Source organism: Pelophylax lessonae (genome assembly GCF_965119305.1).
Source record: "Pelophylax lessonae genome assembly, chromosome: 4".
Classification (NCBI taxonomy): Eukaryota; Metazoa; Chordata; class Amphibia; order Anura; family Ranidae; genus Pelophylax; species Pelophylax lessonae.
Genome location: NC_138771.1, coordinates 146,675,514 through 146,699,558, shown reverse-complemented (window position 1 = coordinate 146,699,558; position 24,045 = coordinate 146,675,514). Strand labels below are relative to the sequence as shown.

The following is a 24,045-nucleotide window of genomic DNA, read 5'->3' as shown; positions in this document are numbered from 1 at the left end:
TCTAAGTTGGACCAATGTGACTATGCTGAAAATACTCATACCTGGAATTATTCTCCACAGTTTAGGGCAGTGATGGCGAACCTTGGCACCCCAAATGTTTTGGACCTACATTTCCCATGATCCTCCGCTACACTGCAGAGTGCATGAGCATCATGGGAAATGTAGTTCCAAAATATCTGGGGTGCCAAGGTTTGCCATCACTGGCTTAGGGTCTTCAGGCAGAACAGCAATATAGATGATCCAACAGGGACACACCTCCTCTTTCCTCCTCCTACATTGATAAAAGGTATTTTGATCATATTTATTGATTATACTGCTTCTAACAGTATCTGCGAATGGGGGGATAGAATCGTGTGACTGATCAGACTCTTCCACATTTAGATTCTGTTAGAAGCAGTGTAATCAATGATGGTGAATGGGGATGTGTCAGCGTAAGACCATTTGTTCTGCCTGAAGACCCAAAGCTGTCAATCATTGCAGTGCCAGAAGTTCAGATACACGAAGAGGACAGGCATCTCTGTAGTGAAGATTTCTCCAGGATCACAATGAGGGGAATACTTCATTACAGGCAAGATTAATTGAATGATTTAAAGTTTATTTGAAGCGCATTAATATGCAGCTGCAAACACACAGAGGCGAAGACATTTATTTTTAATTAATATTTCCAAAATCCAAAGCTAGAAACATACAGGCCTTAAGATGTTCAACTGACTTTGCATCATTAAGTGTTAAAGTGTTTTTTTTTTTTTTTACAAATTAATGTGAAAGTAATAAGTAATAGTAAATAATGGTATATATGCATGAAAAACCTTGATTCTTTGTTTGGTTTGTGATTATGTCTGTACATAGGGTCAGCTGTATATATTAGCTACTTTTACACAAGATAGTCTGTTCGTTTTTTACTGGATCAGGTCTTTTTGCATGTATTAAATTTGTCATGATATTAAGGATTGTCCTATATTTATCTGCATGCAGTATTGTGCGGATAATCCTACTTTTCCTAAATCCAGGCCGGGTCCAGACCTAGATTTAGGGAGATGCCAAACATTCTAATTCGCATACCAAATGCAATTCTTAAGCATCTAATATTTCTTCTTTGTTTTGAAGGATGTCTGGGTGACACACAGTTCACTTTTCGAATGAGGCGCTCTGCAGGGCAGAGAAGCCTATTTCAAGACGATGAAAAGTACAATAGAGAAGCTCCTGTTACGTTACAGGTGAGTTCAAATACAGTGTACTGTTGAAAACATTAAAGTAGATCTACAAAATTATGGAAAAAAGTATTGCAAAAGAATGAAAATGTTTTGGGGTTAGGTACCTCAGGCCTAAGGGTTGGGGGGACTTTATGGGCAAGGTGTGAAGAGTAATGAAAAATACAAATAATAATAAAAATGAGATTTTGTTTACTGTATGAAAAACATTATATATACAGTACACAGTAGTAAAGGTGAGGGGTTGTAGACCCCTGAGTGAAGAGGGTGATAAAGATAATGAAAGAGTGACAGATGTGAAGATTGTGACTTGGTAAAATAGGAAGCTTCTCTATTGGGTTTAGAGAGTTTTCCTCTTTTTGCGTCCCAACGCGTTTCGGCTCGATCCTGGAGCCTTTTTCAAGGGTATAAGTCACACTTGTTTCTGAAATAATCATATGAATAATCTTAGTTACAGTTTGGTGAATACCATTGATTGAAATGTCAAACAGTGGTAACTCCAAAAAACATTAGTACATACATTTGTTTTGCCGTAAGCGGAGATGATGTTCCCTCAAGAAACAACGAGAGCGTGAGCCTTGTAACCTGCAAAGTATTGAGTGAGTTCAGGTAAACCGTATTTGTCTTGAAGGGTGCTGTGTGTATTAAGGGGTATAACTTACTGGCTGTGTCGTGGGTCTTTGGAGGCCCCTAAATTGCCGAATGGAACGTCAAAGAGTCCCATCCAAGTGATGCTCTGGTGTCTTGCTGGGTTCTACTCCGGATTGGAGTTGTGTGTCCAGTCAGGAGAGATCTATGTATAAATTAAATTGGTTGGGTTTGGATTGTTGAGTTTAGGGTATGAATGTTTAAAGTGGTTTAAAAGTACGTATGTAATACAACCAACGTATCTGACCCTTTCTTGGCTGGTACCTTGTGGGTTTCTTTGTTACGTTGAATTCGAGCATCTATTCCAATGCCTGTTTGAGCCTTAGGGTTGTATGCCCCGGTCGGTTCCTAGTTGTACAAATACATATATATAATATATATAGAAGATATATATAAAACAACGGTGGATCCGTGTGTCTGGTTATGCTTTTTTATGTGGCCCTATGTGTGGCTATGTGTCGACCACTTCTTGGATTCGTATGTTTTTGCACATATGGCGGTGCGTCCTTCTAAAGATTCAATCCTCAATAGGGCGACTTGAGTCGCTAAGGATGATGCGGTTTCTGTTTGGTGACCAACGGGGGTATGTGTAATTACTTCACTGGGAACCATATGTGTATATTATAAAGCTGACCATTTTACAGGCAGGGATGTATAAGTAGCTTAGAGGTATATAGAAATGGTGTGGTAAGTGAGGGGTTAGGTGATAATCAATCATAATGGGGGTGGAATAACCAGTATCATTGTTAGGGCTCCTTTAACAGTATTTAAGATTGAAATGCTGGCATATTCAGGCCAGTGACTCACGTTTTTGGTAGCAGGGATGCTTGTTCCGGTGTGCAGGTCTGCACTGGCTCTTTCAGGACCTCTCTCCTCTCTGGCTGAGTGAGAGTGAGAGGACCCGATGCTCCCCGGCCTTTTAAAGAGGACGCGCGTGCGCAGATCGCGCCGCACGTTCCTCCCGCTGATTCCCTTCAGCTGACGCCTGGCTGTGGGGCGCGTGCGCGCACCCTCGCCTACGTCATCCGGGATATCAGCTGGCGGCTGCCGACACGGTTGGGCGTGCTCCCGTGGATGTGGGAGGGGGCGTGGTGACAAGAGCCTCATCGCTTCTATGTGCCCCTGCTGGCCTGATTGGCAGCAGCAGGGGCTTGCCGTGTCGGGTGTTTGTTGGGGGTAAACATGTATCCGCATTGTGGCTCACATTAAATTAAAATGGACAATACAGAAATGCTGGCATGTAAATAATCAATGCTGGAGTGAACTCATGTAATCTATGTTAGTAATCTAGTAAACAGCTAGTATTAACAGCAGTATATAATTTGACACCTGGATGTCAATGGAGTGACAGGTGTCCTGGGAGAAGAATATGGCCCGGGATGGTGGCCCGGGTTCTAAACGGATTAGACATCGGGAATGCCTATTCCTGGCTTGATTAGACCTCTGGGGGGGGGGGGGGGTTTGGAGGGGGGGAAAAAAGAAGAAACGAGAGGAAGGGAGGAAGCCTAGTATAGGCAATTTGGTCATCTAATATTGGGTGACCGGGTCTGGTCTTGATAGTGGAGGCATGGTTGATGCATAACGGGCCACTCCCCCATTGCGATTACATGCCGGGTTTACCCAACCTTCGTTGGCGTACCGCCCAAAGGTATGGGGCTTTGTGTAGAGGGATTTAAGCCGAGGGGGAGGTCAAGGAGAAATCGCAATCCAAGATCGAAGAATCAGAACATCGATCAGAAAATCAACGATCGAGAAATTCAAAAAGTCAAAATGGAAAAAGAAAAAGAATCCAGAAGTCATATAAAACGATAGAAACGTGGCAGAGGTTTCTAATGAATCTGTGACGCAGTTGTCTCAGTCCGTTTTCCCAGAGGAGAAGCCTTCTAGGAAGGGTCTGTAGCTCTCCGATTCATTTAGTCCTGGAGGTGTGGTGGCCTTGAGGCGTTGGATCCACCTCATTTCAAGTTGTAGTAGGGTCTTGTTCCAGTCACCCCCCCTACTAGGGATATGTACCCTTTCTAGTGCCATAAAAGATACGTTTGGCATTCTATGGGCATGTTTGTATGCCACGTGACGTCCTAGGGGTAGGTAAAAGTTGCATAGCTCCATGCTATTCATGTGTTGGCTTACTCTTTTCCCAAACTCCTGCTTTGTTTTGCCTACGTAGAAGGCGTTGCAGTCGCATCTCATTAAGTAGACGATGCCCCTGGTATGGCAATTCGCATAATGCTTAGGCTCAAAGAGCTCTCCGTTCGGTAGGGTGGTTTTAATACACTTTTTTATTACTCTGCAGTTTTCGCATGTTCCACATGGGTAGGTCCCCTTTGCTTTGCACGGGTCCTTCCGATTCCCTTCGCGAAATTCGCTTCTGATTAGGTCATTTATGATTGCTCCTGCTTTCCTGTATGTGATTGGTGGATTCTCGGTGATGAATCTTTTTACCGTTGGATCCTCGTTGAGGATGGCCCAGTGCTTCTTTAGGATATTCCTTATTTTTTTATGTTCATTAGTATACCTCATGACGAGTCTGGTCTTCTGTTCTTTTGGTTCTGGGCCCTTGTTCTTTTTCTTAACCACTTGCCGACCGCCGCACGACTATCTACGGCGGCGGTCAGCCCCTCACAGGCAAAGTGACGTAGGTCTACGTCGCTCGCCTGTGAGGGTTTAGGGAGCGAGCGCGCGCCGCCGGAGGCGCGCTCCCGCGTGGTCACGGACCCCCCCGCGCGTGTGACCGGCGGACCCGATCGCCGCCGGCCACTCTGCGATCGGCGGGGGAGAGGGAGAAAGTCAGGCAGCTTGTGTAAACAAGCTGCCTGTCATTCTCCTCTCTGTATGAGAGATGATCACATGGATCTACTATGTAGATCCATTGATCACTCTGCATACAGTTGAAGCCACAGCCAATCACAGTTAGAATCACGCCCCTAGGGACACACACAGCCCCTCCCTCTCAAATAAAGTTAACCCCTTCACTACCAGTGTATTTTTACAGTAACAGTGCATATATATAGCACTGATTACTGTAGTAATGTCACTGGTAACCCCAAAAGTGTCAAAAATGTCAGTCAAGGGTCCGATCTGTCCGCCGCAATGTCGCAGTACCGCAAAAAAAATCGCAGATCGCCGCCATTACGCGTTAAAAAAAAAAACAACAAAAATGACAAAAATCTTTCCCTTTGTTAGTAAACGCAATAACTTTTGCGCAAACCAATCAAAATACGCTTTTTGCGATTTTTTTTTTTTACCAAACATAGGTAGCATAAAACAAATTGCCCGAAAATATTAAAAAATTTTGATTTTTACATTTTTTTTGGGGGGAATTTCATATAAAAAAAAGGGAAAAATATTGCTATTTTTGAAAAATTTACGCTCTTTTTTTGTTTATAGCGCGTGATCAAAAAATCGCACAGGTGATCAAATACCGCCAAAAGAAAGCTCTGTTTGTGGGAAAAAAAGGACACCAAATTCGTTTAGGTACAGCGTCGCACGACCGCGCAATTGTCCGTTAAAGTCACGCAGTGCCGAATCGCAAAATACCCTCTGGTCGTTTAGCAGCCAAATCCTCCGGGGCTTAAGTGGTTAAATAGGATTTCTCTTCTGTCTTTTTTCACCACTTTATTATACGCCTTCCTAAGAGAGGTCTTAGTGTATCCTCTCTCCATCAATCTGTTGGTTAGCGCATCCGCTTCCTTTTTGAAGTCGTCCTGATTGGAGCAATTTCGTCTGATCCTTAGAAATTGACTGTATGGAATCGCTTGTTTTAAAGGAGTCGGATGAAAGCTGGTCGCATGCAGGATAGAATTTCCCGCAGTATCTTTCCGGTATAGTGTAGTTTTTAATGTTCCATCTTTTTCTTTATAGATCCACGTGTCGAGGAACGGGATCCTTTCTTTGCTGTAATTAATGTAAAGAACATGTTAAAGTTGTTGTCGTTAAGTGTTCGTCTCAGATCTGGGATGGATTCTTCCGGTCCTGTCCATACGATCAATATGTCGTCTATAAATCTTTGCCACATTAATATGGGGTCTGTGTACGGTCTATTTCGGTCCTCCATCAGGAATTCCTGTTCCCAGGTTCCTAGGTAGAGATTCGCATAGCTGGGTGCGCAGCTCGTACCCATCGCTACTCCACACACTTGCAGGTAGTGTGTGCCATCGAATGTGAAATAGTTTCTTCTCAGGATGTATTCAAGCATATTGATGATGAAGTTGTTAAAGTTTGTGTCTTCTAGGCTTTGTTCTCTCAATATTTTACTGATGGTTGCTATTCCTCTGTCATGTGGGATGTTGTTATACAGGGCTTCTACGTCCACTGTAATGAGTATCGAATTGTCGGGAATTGTTAGGTCCTCCAAAATTTGTAACAAATGCATGGTATCTCTTACATAGGACGTAAGGCTTGTCACATATGGGCGCAAATAGGCGTCGATTACTTCACTTATACCTTCTGAGATGCTCCCATTCCCTGACACGATCGGTCGCCTTGGTCGCCCACCATTTCTATATACCTCTAAGCTACTTATACATCCCTGCCTGTAAAATGGTCAGCTTTATAATATACACATATGGTTCCCAGTGAAGTAATTACACATACCCCCGTTGGTCACCAAACAGAAACCGCATCATCCTTAGCGACTCAAGTCGCCATATTGAGGATTGAATCTTTAGAAGGACGCACCGCCATATGTGCAAAAACATACGAATCCAAGAAGTGGTCGACACATAGTCACACATAGGGCCACATATGGCCACATAAAAAAGCATAACCAGACACACGGATCCACCGTTGTTTTATATATATCTTCTATATATATTATATATATGTATTTGTACAACTAGGAACCGACCGGGGCATACAACCCTAAGGCTCAAACAGGCATTGGAATAGATGCTCGAATTCAACGTAACAAAGAAACCCACAAGGTACCAGCCAAGAAAGGGTCAGATACGTTGGTTGTATTACATACGTACTTTTAAACCACTTTAAACATTCATACCCTAAACTCAACAATCCAAACCCAACCAATTTAATTTATACATAGATCTCTCCTGACTGGACACACAACTCCAATCCGGAGTAGAACCCAGCAAGACACCAGAGCATCACTTGGATGGGACTCTTTGACGTTCCATTCGGCAATTTAGGGGCCTCCAAAGACCCACGACACAGCCAGTAAGTTATACCCCTTAATACATACAGCACCCTTCGAGACAAATACGGTTTACCTGAACTCACTCAATACTTTGCAGGTTACAAGGCTCACGCTCTCGTTGTTTCTTGAGGGAACATCATCTCCGCTTACGGCAAAACAAATGTATGTACTAATGTTTTTTGGAGATACCACTGTTTGACATTTCAATCAATGGTATTCACCAAACTGTAACTAAGATTATTCATATGATTATTTCAGAAACAAGTGTGACTTATACCCTTGAAAAAGGCTCCAGGATCGAGCCGAAACGCGTTGGGACGCAAAAAGAGGAAAACTCTCTAAACCCAATAGAGAAGCTTCCTATTTTACCAAGTCACAATCTTCACATCTGTCACTCTTTCATTATCTTTATCACCCTCTTCACTCAGGGGTCTACAACCCCTCACCTTTACTACTGTGTACTGTATATATGTTTTTCATACAGTAAACAAAATCTCATTTTTATTATTATTTGTATTTTTCATTACTCTTCACACCTTGCCCATAAAGTCCCCCCAACCCTTAGGCCTGAGGTACCTAACCCCAAAACGATTACGACAGGGACGGTGGCAAACCCCATACTATCCAATAGGTAGATAAGGATCAACCAAAACCCAAAAAACGAAAATGTTACATAATATGGTGTTGGGCCGTCTTTGGCATCCAAGACGGCCTGAATTCTCCTGGGAATTGACAAATATAAGTATTGGATGGTAGATAATGGAATCTGATACCACTCTTCATGCAAAAATCCTGGTCACAATCCTGAGCAATGTCCTTTTTGTCTGTTTCGGTCAGTTGACCATGTCGACCCCGTTTTAGCTCATCAGACGGCGTTTTCTCGGAAACTGTATATGCCATTAAAACTTGTGATACCGTACCTCGCGACACTGCAAATAAATTGGCAACTTCAGTCACAGAGGCACCAGCTAAGGGGGCACTAACAATTTCCCCTCTAAGCTCTGACATGACTCCGTATTAATAGCAGTGAATGACGAAAGTGAGACTTCGCACCTGTTAGCTAGGTGTCTCATCTCACAGTGGAAGCAAATTAATGTTACATCACTTCCTCTTTAAACGCGAAACATGTCATCCCTTTCACACCTGCAAATCAGGTAGTGTTTCCATATTTTTGGCCAGCCCCTGTACTTAACGTTTTTTTTTTTTTGTTTGATAGAGTAATGCTGGTCAAAGACGTACAGAATTTCGGCCGAAACTGGTAGTTTTCGGAAAGATCGTCCGACATTTGTGCCGTTACTGAACCCAACTTTACCTACTATTTCGACCATGGGCCCGGCTAATGTCGATGGATCATAAAAATGATCATATAAACTAATTTATTCTATCAGTTAGTGGGCAATTCGCTTTTGAACGATGAATAAATGTTCAGTCTGCAAACGGCCGAAATTCTGTTTGTGTATAGCCAGCATAAGGGAGGGTTACAACCCCTGTCAGTTTTTTTTGTTTTGTTCCCATCTGTGTCCCTTTTGGGAGCTTTCCCTTTACTTTCTATTTTGATTTTGGGAATCCCTCCAAAGAGCGGGAATCCCTGGTTGTCACCAAGATCACCAGATCTAGTGTTCCCATTGGCAGATCTCCACTCTTTTTCTTTTCTAGGGACAACCCAAAATTTAGGAATTTGACTTTCAGTGAAATTGCTAAACATGACAAATACAGAGAGTGATTCTCCCCGACAGGGCAACAGATAGCATTAAACACCTGAAAGGCTTTCTTATCCCATTCCACTGCCACATTTGGCACTTTTGGGGGGGGGGGGGGAGGGTGCGGGTACCTAGTTTTGACAGGCGTGGGGATCTGAGCAAATGTTGTGCCCACCTCCTTCCCCCTGAAGCCTTCTAGAACACATTTCAGATCCCAGAAGACTGCGGGACCATTCAGAAAAAGCAGGCCGCCTTGCGCATGCACAGTAGGAAACCGGTTGTGAAGCAGCAAGGCTTCACTGCCAGTTTCTCTTAGTGAGGATGCCGGCGCCTGCACCCAAATCAATTTAAGTGAGGGCCTTGCTGGATTCCTGGACAGTTAAGTGTTCTTATATTAAAAGTCAGTAGCTAAAGTATTTGTAGCTGATGGCTTTTCATTTTTTTGCAGTAGACTGGAGCTCCTCCTTTTTTAACCTCCCTGGCGGTATGATTCTTTTGGATTTTAGGTGCTGAAAGCGGTACCATTATTTTGCATGTAATTCTTGTGAATGAGCAGCCCAAACCAACTGTATACATTTATTATATATTATATATATATATATATATATATATATATATATATATATATATATATATATATATTACATAAAAAGTACAGTAAAACTGCAGGAAAGGGCACTGGGGGGCAATGTAATGTGATTTTATTTTGAACGGTATCAGTGTGTTTGGTGCATTTTACATTTGAATTTGCCGCCGGTTCCACCCCCCCGGCGGACGTCACGTCGCCGGAGACGGAAGCCGGGGCTCGCAGACGATCGGGAGGAAGCTCCGCCGCCGCACACCGCTCGCAGTCTTCGCTGGATCCCGGAGAAAAGGTAAGTAAAACCTCCTCCAGCATCCAGCGATCTTCTTAGCGCTACCCCGAGTGTGACTCGGGGTTACCGCTTTTGGCACTAAAATCTTACCCCGAGTCACACTCGGGAATACCACTAGGAAGGTTAAATATCCATTCGGGCAACATATATGAGATATTTATCCACTGATTTTCATAATCCTGATTAATCTGGATACATAATTAATGGACACTTTTAAAAGCAGTGCAATATTGGCTTGGATAGTCAACATTTGATGGCACTTGTGCACAATAATTGGTAATTTTGTATATAATGGACTGTTGAGCTTAGTATGAATCTTAATGGAGTTCTATGATCACAGCATACATTTTCATTTTTTGAAGCGGTATTAAACTGTACAAAAAAATGTTAAATGGTCTCCTGCAGCTTTATGCCCTATTGTGGGTTACCTGCATACTCCTCTGCTGCCTACTTTCAATCTCTAAATACTACATATCCCTTCGTACCCTGCTGCCTGCAAGAAGCAATTCCTGTACTGACTCTACCATCTGAAGCTCCTCCTCTCAGCACCTCTGTAGATCAGAAGGCAGGCTCTGTGAAATGTGTGACACAGCAGTGCCTATTCGCAGGTATTTGTGAATGTGTCACAAAATTCAAGAAATTAAGTGTGTGGGATCTTTATAAAGTAAGTTTACAAACTTCAGGTTTGTTCCGATTATTAGGAGTAGGCAAGAACTAACTAAAATACAACGTGGAAATTAATAAATGATTTAAAATCTTGACCATTGATGCACTTTAATTTGAATTGATAGCCAACATTTAATTGTCCTGGTGGATACCTCTATGCCCTGGATTACATGTACAATTTAGGATAACTGGGTGCCTTATGTGGATTGATTAACCACAGATACAAATATCAGGTTTTTTTTTTTATGTGCCTGAATGGAATTAATCAGGATTTTGTCAAAGGGGATCAGTATCCCTTCCATGTGCCTGAAATCCAAGAGGGAAAAAAAGGTTTTTGTGCCTTCCATAAACGTTGAAATTTATTTGAAGTCCGAATATGATGTTTATTGGGTACAAGGCACTGTGAAGGTTTTTAACAATGTGCTTTGTGTGCAAGAAAATAATTGTATGTATACGCTTATAATTATATTATTATAATTATATATGAAAATAATTATTATTAACTACTATTACAAATTGTTTATATTGAGCAGATGTTCATGTGAGAGGTGCTGGTATATGAGACCAATAATTATATAAATATTAAAACATCTTTATTCAACAAAAAGGAGTTGTAATTGTGAACTAGAAAAATTGTAAAATAACAAAGGAATTATGGCATATGAAAAATATTTAAAGCCTAACTAGAATCTCAGTTGCCCACTGCCCCAACTTCTTTATGGATGTTTTCCTTTTTTTCTTTTTCTAGTTAGAATTTTCCAAAGCCTGCAGATTCTTCACGTAAGGGGCAGAATCAGCTTCTTTTTATCTTCTCCAGCAGTGGGCAGTCTTGAAATATGCAGTGATGTCACCACTACTTTCTGTAGCATAAGATCCCTTTCACACTGTCCATCCATTTATCTCAGCGGGAGATCGATCCGCCAATCCCCCGCTGAGCAGGAGGATGACAGCTGTTCTTCGCGCTGTGTGCGGAGACACAGCTGTCAGTTCCCCATACATCTCTATGGGGGAATCGTCGGATGGGAACGGACTGTCGGTCCGTTCTCATCTGATCCCATCCGATCCGCTGGATGGATGGAAAATAGGGTTTCCATCCGTCCAGATTTGACGGATTGGATGTCAGCGGACATGTCTCCGCTGACATCCGATGCCCCATAGGGATGTATGGGGGGACCGTTCAGATCCGCCAAAAAAACGGACAGGCGGATCTGAACGGTCCGCCTGTGTGAAAGAGCCCTTATACTTTGAATGAATGCTTCATTGGTGAGGAGGCAGGTCTATGATGCCCTGTACTCACTATAGCGGGGATTTACTAAAATTGGAGCACTCAGAATCTGGTTCAGCTGTGCATGGTAGCCAATCAGCTTCTAACCTCAGCTTGTTCAACCAACTTTGACAGTGAAACCTGCATAATGATTGGTTTATAAGCGGTGCTGCACCAGATTTTGCACGCTCCCGTTTTACTAAATCTCCCCCGTATCTCTTCAGTCTAGCAGGTTGAGTGGGAAATCTCTCCGGATTCATGTTGAATATTGCAACCTGAGCTGCAGTTTTTATTTATTTTAACACTTGCTGGGGGGCCTATAAAAAAAAATGTAATAAGTTTGGCTGGATTTTGGCTTTAAACATAAATATGGGGTACTCAAAATAAATTTACAATAAGCCTAGTGTTATGATGTTCGCGTTGAATTTGCATATAGGTAAACTATTTATTCTAGGTTAATGTCTGAAATTTCTGCCAAAATAAAAATAATGGCATAAACTGGTCACACATAATAAAACCTATTTGTACCATCCCTTTCTGGTTTTTAACAATCACAACTTTGTAGTCCAAGGGTCCCCCTGACTGATATAAGCAGTATAAATGCATGGTCTAGGTAGCACTTTCCCACTATCTTTTTGTTAGTGAATCTACGGGAAAATGCACAGGGTTTGCACAAAACATTGTAACTTGTGTGGCTGGCTATGTCTAAATCTTTATTGTACCCATAAAGTGACATGTTCTTCTATTCTGTCAGAGAGATCCTGCCCATTACTATGGATATGTATATTTCAGACAAGTGAGAGACAGCTCTGTGAAAAGAGGTTACTTCCAAAAGGTAAGTGTTTACAGTAGACGTTAAAGCGTTTGTTACCCCAACACTTCATATTCCTAAAATATGTGGCTGCTGTGCCATGTACTTGTATGAGAAAGTATTCTGTTCCCTTTGTATTGCTTCCTTTGGGTGAAATTCCTGGTGTTCCTACCAGTCCCTTTGCTTTCCTGTTAAAAACTGACCACATTAAGCAGGAGAGGACACCGTGGTCAGCTCTCTAGCTGTCCTGGGAACTCGGTATTCTCTCCTCCAATGATCAGACTGTTCAGATTCATAACTTTTTTGTTCTGAAGCCACTGTTTGTCATAACGAGTCCTCTCTCAAACTGACGGGGGCAACAAGAGCATCTACATCAGTGACGGCCCATCCATTGGGGGCACAGGGGCCTCCCCCCCCCCCTATCCATGTGTCTGGCCCCCTAATCTACATGCAGGGTGTCAGACGCATGGATTCCAATAGGGTTTTTTTTGTTTGTATTTTTGAAGCATGTGATCAGAGCTAGAGGCTTTAATAGGCTTCAAAAAAGGGTGGGCTCGGGGCGCAAAGCACTGCCCCTTGAGCCCACCCAGTTGTATGACAATATGACAATAGCGAATGAATATTCGCCATTATCACACAGATTTTCCTCCCAGCCAATCAGGAAGCGGGTCGTGAGACCCCTTTCCTGATTGTCTGAAAAGAGAAGCGATTTTACTGGCCATTGGCCAGGAAGAGGGAGGAGACGTACGGCCGGAGGAGACTCACAGCCACTCGGGGAAGGAGCAGGTAAGGATGCTGGCTGTCCGGCTGGGCAGCCAGCCCTCTGTCCTGGGAGGGGGTGGTGGATTTGATTGCTGACTGGTCGGCCGGCTGGCCAGCCGTCCCGCCGGGGGGTGTGTGTCGGTTTTGCCGCCCCCCCCCCCAAATTTTCATTCACCAGCCGCCACTGATCTACATTCAGCATTACCATTTCAGAAATCTTAAGAAAAACAGCTTCACATGCATCCATTTATCTGGTAGCCTCCAAAAACATCTCAGTAAAAATTAAACTGATTCAGGGGATTCCTGTAATTTGGCTTCCACTATGCAGAATTCTGAGAAAAACAGTAAGCTAATAAAACCAGCAGAAGAGTAGATTAGTCCTGTACACAAATACTGTACTGTACAGAAAGCCTCTTGTTTTTCTTTTCTTTTTTTTTTTTTTCCCACAAAAACGTTATTGTTCCTGTTTTTCATGTTGCAAAGAAACAATGTTTGAAATTGTGGCAGTTTTAGAAGAGAAGTGTTCATAAATTTGAAATGGGTATCATTTAAGTATGTTATATACTTTTTATGTTGAATATACAGTTTATTTTTTTTAAAACTGTGTTTATTGCAACAAGAGGTACAAAGACAGGGTACCAAAATTGTGACATTACATACAGTATATTATACAGATAACCTCGCAGTATACAATAATAAAAAGACAAGAAAGTGCAATGAACAATGGAACAAAATAAACCGTATAACAAACCAACGTTTTATGGAGTCGGTTTAGTTTTTTTCGAATATTCCAATGATCTTGTTGTCTCATACCACTATGATCAAGGTTAGCTGAATACTTGGGAATAAAAAAGAGGTACTAAATCTCTAGGTTGTTAACATTAAGGCAGATGAACGCCACACATCCCAGATCTTATGTATTTGCAGGGACAAACCCTTTTTAGTAAAAAAAACCTTCTCAAAGACAAAACCTGGTTAACTGCACATAACCACTGATGTTTGATGCCTGTGCTCTTCATCTAAGAGGCCCAATTAACAGACTTGAGGCATGAAGTAAACATTGGTTAAAACAGTATAATCAAATGATTTAATGTGGAAAAACATTAAAGATGGAAAATCCAGACCAAACATCCTTAGCAACTATGCAGCCCAGAAATACTGCCAGGCATCATATATTCCTTTGTGATGTGCATACACACAAAGCAGTGATACAGAGCTCAATTCACTAAAGGATATTGCATGCGATAGTTGGATCATGTGATTCATTTGATGTAAGAATTGCATGCGATATTGAAAAAGTGAATTCGCTATCCGTTTTATGCAGTATTTACTTATTTCCTGCAAAAGTAAAACAGCAGTAAGTACTGTATAAATTAATACAATAATACATTTTTTAAATAAGTAGTGGTGTAGGCTGACCCCTGCTGTCAGCAGGGTTCTGCTGACGGCAAGGATGAGTCATGGTCGTTAGGACGCCAACGGGTGCAGACTTGTTAACAACCATCAGCTCTGAGCTGAACTGTCAAATTTACCGGGGTAAGAATACTACTGCTAAATGTTTCACTTCCGGCTGCAGCTGGCGGTCCGGTCTGCGCTAAAATAAGGTGCAAAAACACACGTTAAATACCGTAAAATGAAAAAAAACAAAAAACTGATGTGGTATTTAATGTGTGAATTGCGCAATTTAACTCTGAATTGAGTCCACAATCACCCATTGTATCAGAATAGCAGCATTGGATCCTACATCATCTGATACTTCCCATTGCTGCCTTTTAGTCACTAATGAGGAGATCTGTTAACCATTTTGGAGTAGTGAATGAATGTTAAATGAAGAGCAAATTCTCCAAAGGTATGCTTATTTGCGCACAACACTTATGTGTGGCGAAAAAGAGGCACAGCACACCAACATGAAAACCTCCTCCCAACTGTGAAGTATGGTGGTGGGGGCATCATGGTTTGGGGCTGCTTTGCTTTGCGAAGGAAAAATGAATTCCCAAGTTTATCAAGACATTTTGCAGGAGAACTTAAGGCCATCTGTCTACCAGCTGAAGCTCAACAGAAGATGGGTGTTGCAACAGGACAATGACCCAAAGCATAGAAGTAAATCAACAGAATGGCTTAAACAGAAGAAAATACGCCTTCTGAAGTGGCCCAGTCAGTCCGGACCTCAACCCGATTTGAGATGCTGTGGCATGACCTCAAGAAAGTGATTCACACCAGACATCCCAAGAATATTTCTGAACTGAAACAGTTCTGTAAAGAGGAATGGTTAAGAATTACTCCTGACCGTTGTGCACGTCTGATCTGCAACTACAGGAAACGTTTGGTTGAAGTTATTGCTGCCAAAGGAGGTTCAGCCAGTTATTAAATCCAAGGGTTCACATACTTTTTCCACCTGCACTGTGAATGTTTACATGGTGTGTTCAATAAAAACATGGCAACACTTCATTCTTTGTGTGTTATTAGTTTAACCACTTTACCACCGAAGGATTTTGATGTCTTACGTCCAGGCCACTTTTTGCGATTCCGCACTGTGCGAATTTACCTGACAATTGCGCAGTCATGCAAGGCCGTACCCAAACGAAATTTACGTCCTTTTTTCCCCAGAAACAGAGCTTTCTTTTGGTGGTATTTGATCACCTCTGCGCTTTTTACTTTTTGCGCTATAAACAAAAAAAGAGCGACAATTTTGAAAAAATAACAATATTTTTCACATTTTTTTTTATATGAAATTCCCCCCCAAAAAATGTAAAAATCAAAATTTTTTATCATTTTAGGCCAATTTGGTTTCTGCCACATATTTTTGGTAAAAAAAAAAATCGCAATAAGCGTATTTTGATTGGTTTGCGCAAAAGTTATTGCGTTTACTAACTAAGGGAAAGATTTCTGTCATTTTTGGTGTTTTTTTTTTTTTAACGAGTAATGGCGGCGATCTGCGATTTTTTTTTTTTTTTTTTTCTTTTTTTTTTTTTTGCGGGACTGCGACATTGCGGCGGACAGATCGGACCCTTGACTGACATTTTTGACACTTTTGGGGGTACCAGTGACATTACTGCAGTAATCAGTGCTATAAATATGCACTGTTACTGTAAAAATGACACTGGCAGGGAAGGGGTTCATTTTTATTGGTGATCAAGGGGTTAATGTATGCCTGGTGCTTACTGACGTGTGTGGGGGGAGGTGACTGAGTGACACAGGGACAGATCGCAGGTTCAGCTATGCTGAACCCTGCAATCTGACCCGGTCTGTCACTTAGTAGATCCGCCCGCTTTGTTTACACAAGCGGGCGGATCTCCAGACTCGATTCCCCGACGATCGGGGAAGAGCGGCGGTGATCACCGCTGCTCCTCCCCTGGCCCGACTCCCGCTGTAACTGAATACAGCGGGAGCAAGCCTCCGGCGGCGCGCGCGCCGCCCACAAGGTGAGGAGTCCAGCGACGTAGGTCGCTGGACGGGAACTAGCCACTTGGTTAAGCAGACTGTGATTGTCTATTATTGTGACTTAGATGATGATGATCAGATCACATTTTATGACCAATTTGTGCAGAAATCCATATCATTCCAAAGGGTTCACATACTTTTTCTTGCAGCTGTATGTCTATATTGTCACGGTCAGCAAATAATTCTAAAGTATAATGAAGCATGGAGAGGGAGAGACTTCACTGTTTAGCAAATGCTAAACACCCTAGGATTTACTTGAAAGGCTTGTTTTTTTTTTGTTGTGTGAATCTTGTGTGAAAATTGTAAAGGCTAATTAGCTGCTGTCGTTGCTTGGATGACTTACTGGCATACACTGTACATTGTTATACATGAAGACACACTTCGAAGTGGTCTATTACTGTAGATTGACTAGGCTTTGTATATCAATTAAAACAATAGATACATTTAGTTTACAGCTGACATTTTTACCTCCCCCATGCGTGGCATTATTTTTAGAAAATGTCTCGGAAGTAATATGAGTAAGCCATTAAAATCTTCTGTCTGACAGATTTTATTTTTGCACTTGAATCCTCATTTTACTTCTTAACTGCAGCACATGTCAGCAGCTGCTAATTGCATTTATTTTGTCATTAAATCAAAATCCAGGATGGATGTGGATTTATATGGGGGGTGTGTGTGTGTGTGTGTGTGTGTGTGTGTGTGTGTGTGTGTGTGTGTATATATATATATATATATATATATATATATATATATATATATATATATATATATATATATATATATTGACTTTATTTCAGAAATACCATATGGATAATTTTAAGATACATTAAAGATATTGCATATAAATAAAGATGCATCTCATCTGTCCCTTTCTATTTATAGTGTATCTCTATATACTCTGCGTGGCCATTGTATTACACCTATCCACCTGTACCAGTAAAGGGGAGAGTAGAATCTGCAACAATACCCACTACATTCTGGCTTACAAATAATGCTCAGCTGGTATTAAACAGTATGATGTATGCAAATTAAAACAGTCCACATCACCTCCACCATCCTGAACTGCTGAAATAATGGTTTGTACACACTATAAGAAAATCGGGCAAACAATTTCATCCAAGGAACGATCGTACGATTTTCATATAGTGTGTACAGCCGATTCCGACCTTCCCGAACCACAATTTCCAAACAGACAAACTCCAAAATTTTTCTTGTAAATGAACAGACTGAACGATTTTTGTTTAATGTGTAAATAAATCTGTGTAAATATCAGACATGAAAGACTGCACATGATCAGAAACCTCAAATAATAAAAATGAGCCTTTGCCGTACGAGAACTTTCATTATTTCTATCCTCGGTTTCTGACTTGCTGTGAAACATCTAGGGAAAACCAACCGACCGTTTGCCCGTATCTTAGTGTGTATGGGGTTTAAGACAGTGGGGGGACTTACTAAAACTGGCGCGCACAGAATATGTTGCAGCTGTGCATAGTAACTAATCGGATTCAAACATCAGCTTGTTCAATTAGGCTTTGACCTAGAAGCTGATTGGTTTCTATGTACAGCTTCACTAGATTTTGTGTGCTCCAGTTTCAGTAACCCCCCCACAGTGTGTGCCAAGATCTGGGTTTTCTCTCAGAAATTGAGATTTATCAGATTAGGCAAATTTATTTTAGGCTGAGTTCACACTGTCGTACGGAGCAGGGGTCTGGTGCGTCCCTGTTCACCGTTTTCAGGTCTGATTTCAGTCCAAATTTTGGCTGAATTTGGACCTGAAACTGACTAGAAGATGCACAGGACTCCTGTGCAATTTGCACCAAAGCTGCTCCGAAGATATGTTAACCCGGCTCCATAGAGAGCGGGCACAATCTCCTGACATGCGAACTGAATGCAGGAAAACCCGCATCCAATTCGCAATCGTGTGAACCCAGCCTCCATCTTTATTTATTTTTTTGGTGATCCCACTATATACTTAATTTCCTGTCCCTAGCTACCAGGAGTGGAATCTGCCATAGTCTTCTGCTGCTGTAGTACAACGTACATCCTATTCAAATTTGTGTTCAGAGATGTCTCTCTGTAGACGGGGGCTATTTGAGCAGTTGTGGCCGTCACAGTCTGGCTGTTCTTTTCTGACCTCCCTAATCAATGTTTTTTTTCCCCTAACCTTCAGTTTACTAGATGTTTTTATTTTTTTAACCATCCTCTGTAACCTCCACAGAAGGCCTGTCAGACCTAAATGTGGCCCAATCCTTAGGTTCTTAAGCTGCCCATAGATGGTTCAAATCTTGGCTGGTTCAGCAGGGACTGGCCAAGATTTGATCCATCTATGTGCAGGCTGATTGTACCGAAGCCAATCCATTGATCAACCTGGGTACAACCAGCATGTTGGATTTCTAGCATGCAATTATTGCGAGCAGCTATAACAGCTAGCAATAATCACTCTGTTCTCCCGACAGGGACAGCTCCCTGAAATCAAACCATTTTCTATTCTACAATCCGTGGTTGCAGGAAAGAAAATCGCATAATCAATGGCCTGCCTTAGACCTGGGGGGGGGGCTACAACACACGTTTTTATCTTTAAAGGTGTACGCAGGAAGAATACTTACTATAATATACATGATTGAAAACGAAAGTTATACTTGTAATTGTATACTGTTATTAGCAATCCCACCTTCAAATCAGATCTTCAAAAATCCTGTGTGTAGGCATTTATTGGTTACTGTTATTCGGTTTTATAGGTTGAATAGATGAAAAAATGATTAGGCTGGTTGGAAATTTTTCATTGCTTATATTGGTATTATGACATGTGCGGTATATCAAATAATTCAGAATTTAGGAGCATAGGAAAGGATCAATTCAATTAAACTTTAAACCATAAATTGTCAGTCTGATTGTAATTCCAATCCTAATTCTAACTAGAGGGTTACTGAAGATTTAAAAATCAAAAGTATGTGTTGCCGCCATCAGTGTTGGGTATAGATTGTATTGTACTAGGTCACGACGACACTCGTGCTAGACTTAAGGCCCGTACACACGTACCGATCGTCAGCGAACGATCGGCCGTCTTTTGTCCCTGGGCTGTCGGTGTCTGTTGAAAAGTGCAAAGACAGCACAAGAATTTTGTCCGCCGACTACAGCCGACTGCAGAAGTGATGTCATGTAATGGTTAACTTTCCCTGTGTTTTTTCTTTTCTGAGCATGCCCAGTCTTGCAAATCTGCGGTCTGTCGTCCGAATTCTGTACTGACTGGCGAACAATCGGCCGCTCTGGTGTCGGCATACAAAAATTTTAATGCTTGCAAGACAGACTCTTGTCGGCAGAATGTGCGCTGACGGCTGTCGGAGGCACCATACTAACAAGCGTACAATCGGCAGATCTTTCGTCCGCCGACGTTTGTATGCCGACGATTGGTACGTGTGTACGGGCCTTAAGTTCCTCTACTTTCTTATTTGTTGTGCATTATACATCTCAGCAGAGTATTGCACTCCCCAACAAGCTAGTAAACACTGACCTTGTGAGTGCTATGCGGTATTGCATCCCATGCTCCTTGCATTATATTGTTACATTAGTTCACTTGTGTACAGATATGTGACTGTTTTTTCCCATTTCAGTCTTTAGTTCTCCTTTCAAGTTTGCCATATACCAATCTCTTCCACACACTTTTGCAACTGATTGCACCTGAATACTTCAACAAACTAGAGCCATGCCTTGAAGCTGGTAAGAATCTGAATATTTTTTTCATGATCTGTTGGCTTTTTGTGCTGAGAGAGCAATGCGGGTGTGTGTTTGGACAGAGGTTTTGGCTCTGAAAATAAGTTAAACTGTTTGCCTAAATGACCTACAGCCTAAGTCCTAATAATTTAATTGTAATATGGGAGGAGCCCAGTATCACCAGCCAGTTGTTCGGTAATAGAAAGCAGCCTTATTCCTTCAAAAGCATGAAAAACAAAATAGCTTCCTTCAGCACAAACAAAATATTTAATACACTTGTGACTCAAATGCAAAGATGCAGCTTACTGCCAGCATAAAACCTCTCCCATACAGGGTTTAAAGTCCCCGCCTTTTCCAAGGGTCCCAAATAAGCCTCCACAGTTCATCAATGTCTTGGTTACAGACCTCACACAGTCCTCACAGCTGCGTCCTGCTCCACTCTACACCTCAGACACCTACTGACTACTTCCTGGCCTTTTTAGCTCTCTTGCAGGCAAGTTAACTCGTGCAGGACCAAAATACTCAGGGTTTGGCGGCTCTTTCTTACCCAAAAACCTCAGAGCCTTTAAATTCTGAGTTCCATACCAGGACTTGCCAATCCTGTGAAAACTGTAAGCCCGTTTTCCCCTTTTGCAGGATGACCCTGGAACTCCTCACTCTGGGTTGATGATCCCTGAGTACTCCAAATTGCTTCATTCTGTCCCTCTTTAAGGGACCACAACCCACATAATGGGGACACATATGTCCCATCCAAGACCCATCCCTGGTATCTTATTTACATAGTTACATAGTAGGTGAGGTTGAATAAAGACAATAGTCCATCCAGTTCAACCTGTGTAGGTGTGTGTGGCTGTACTCATCTCACATACCCCTGAATGTTCTGATCCTTGAGATGTAAGTCTAAGAGTCTTATGAAAGCAACCATACTACCCGCAGAAACCACCTCTTGTGGTAGAGAATTCCACAATCTTGTAGCCCTAACAGTAAAGAACCCCCCACGTTGCCTGTGGTTAAAACGCTTCTCCTCTAATCGCATTGTATGCCCTCGAGTCCTCATGCAATCCCTTCGAATGAACAGCTTTTTTTCTAAGCTGGGATCCCCATTAAGATATTTATAAATTGCTATCATGTCCCCCCTCAGACGTCTCTTCTCCAGGGAGAATAAATCGAGCGATTGTAGACGCTCTTCATAGTCAAGGTCCTCCAATCCCCTAATTAGTTTAGTTGCCCTTCTCTGGACTCTCTCCAGCTCCAACACATCCCTCCTGAGGACTGGCGACCAGAACTGGACAGAATACTCCAGATGCGGTCGGACCAGAGTTTTATAAAGTGGAAGGATTATAGTCTTATCTCTGGAATACATCCCTTTCTTTATGCATGCTAATATTCTGCTGGCTTTGGCAGCTGCCGCTTGACATTGCATGCTGTTGCCTAATCTATCATCAACCAAGACTCCCAGATCCTTCTCCATTTTTGATTCCCCCAAGGGTTCCACTCCTAACGTGTATTGTGTTTTTATGTTTTTAGTCCCCAAGTGCAAAACCTTACACTTCTCCACGTTAAACCTCATTTGCCATGTCGTTGCCCACTCTGTAATTTTGTCCAGGTCATTCTGTAGGATATCTGCTTCATGCTGTGCAGTTATTGCCCTGGCCAATTTTGTGTCATCTGCAAAAACTGATAACGCACTACTGATCCCGTCCTCAATGCGGTTTATGAATAAATTGAACAAGGTTGGTCCCAGGACTGAGCCCTGGGGCACCCCGCTTACAACCTCAGACCAGTCTGAGTATGCGCTGTTTATTACCACCCTTTGGACACGCCCTTTAAGCCAATTCCGTATCCAAGAGCAAACTCTGCTGTCGATACCTGCAGACCTTATTTTATAAATTAAGCGCTTGTGGGGAACTGTATCAAACGCCTTAGCGAAATCCAAGTACACCACATCTACTGGTCTCCCCCTATCTAGCTCACAGCTTACCTCCTCGTAGAATGCTAAGAGATTGGTTTGACAAGAACGCCCATTTGTAAACCCGTGCTGATTACTGCTGATGATGTTGTTGTCTTTAGCAAACTCTACGATATAGTCCCTTATCATCCCCTCCAGAAGTTTACATACTATTGATGTCAAACTGACAGGCCTATAATTTCCCGGGATATGCCTCTGGCCCTTTTTGAATATCGGAATCACGTTAGCTTTCTTCCAATCCCCTGGTACATCTCCTGTCCTAATACTGTCAGCAAAGATCAGGACCAGTGGTCTGGATATAACCTTACTGAGTTCCTTGAGTACTCTCTGATGTACGCCATCCGGGCCTGGTGATTTGTTTGTGTTAAGTTTATCCAGCCTTTCCCTGATTTCACCCTCTGTTAGCCATAGTGGCAAGTCCTGTGTATTACTACTAACCATACAGTCATGGTCAGTGTACCCCTCCGTTTCCTGTGTAAAGACTGACGAGAAAAAAGCATTCAGCACGGTTGCTTTTTCAGTGTCCTCTGTAACCATCCCCCCATCATCGCTAATTATGTGTGCAATTTGCTCTGCCCTAGTTTTTTTGCTGTTGATATATTTAAAGAATTTCTTTGGGTTTTTTTTACTATCCTCCGCTATTTGTCTCTCAAAGTTGATTTTAGCCATTTTGATTTCGTGTTTACACTTCTTATTTGCCTCCTTGTATTGCTCGAAAGCCAATACAGTGCCCTCTGATTTATATTTCTTGAAGGCCAATTTTTTTCCCCTAATAAGTTTTTTAACGCTACGGTTTAGCCAGCCAGGTTTGGCTTTGTCTCTTCTAAATTTATTTCCCATAGGAATGCACTGCAAGATGCCTTTGCCTAATATGTTCCTAAAGCATTCCCATTTTTCCTCTGTGGTCAGGGATCCCAGGGTTTGGTCCCAGTTTACCCTTTCCATCAATGAGTACAATTTTGGAAAGTTTGCCCTTCTGAAGTTTAGGGTTCTTATGTTCCCCACTTGCCTTGTTATATTGTTATTTATACTAAATGTGATCATCCTGTGACTACTACCTCCGAGATTATGTTTGGGTCATTAGTGATCAATAGATCCAGGACTGCATTTTCTCTAGTCGGAGAATCCACCAACTGTGACATGTAATTATCCAGTAAGGTTTCTGTGAATAGGCGGGCCTTCTGTGAGTGTGCAGTCCCCTCATCCCAGTCAATGTCGGGATAATTGAAGTCCCCCAATATGATGACTGATCCCAATTTTGCCACTTTACTCATTAGTGCTAAGGATTCCAGCTCTACCTCCTCCCCTTGGTTAGGTGGCCTATAGCAAACCCCCACAATTACTTTCCCCTTTTCTCCTTCCCTATGGAGTTCAACCCACACAGATTCTAACTCCATACTCATCCCTTCCGTAATGTCACTCCTTTCTATCACCTTTATATTGTTCTTGACATAGAGACATACCCCTCCCCCTCTTTTTCCTACCCTGTCCTTCCGGTACACCGAATACCCTTGGATATTGGCCAGCCAGTCATGTGAGGGGTCGAACCAAGTCTCTGTTATTCCCACAAGGTCTATGTCCTCCTCATGTACTAATATTTCCAACTCATCCATTTTATTAGCTAGGCTCCTGGCATTAGCATATACCCCTCTTAGTTTTACGGAAGTTGAGCGCAATTGGTGGTTATGTTTATTCCTGTTTGGTCTGAGGTTTTCCCGCACAGACCTACCGATTGACGTTGTGGACCTACTGTCGCTGCTGACCCTACAACTGCCTTCAGTCCTCTGCTCCCTCCTGACTGACTCTACTTCTGAGCCCTCCCCCCCGTCTCCTAG

At 42.2% G+C, this 24,045-nt stretch overlaps 1 protein-coding gene across 1 annotated transcript in view; it reads left to right on the top strand.

The window, feature by feature from the left end:
* The window catches only part of DENND6B (DENN domain containing 6B), a 92,891-nt gene that overhangs the window by 13,296 nt on the left and 55,550 nt on the right, over window positions 1-24,045 (top strand). The window contains exons 4-6 of the mRNA XM_082254951.1: window positions 1,108-1,217; window positions 12,271-12,351; window positions 20,142-20,247. Of these exons, the coding sequence (XP_082111077.1) occupies window positions 1,108-1,217; window positions 12,271-12,351; window positions 20,142-20,247 (297 nt within the window). The remainder of the gene's footprint in view (window positions 1-1,107; window positions 1,218-12,270; window positions 12,352-20,141; window positions 20,248-24,045) is intronic.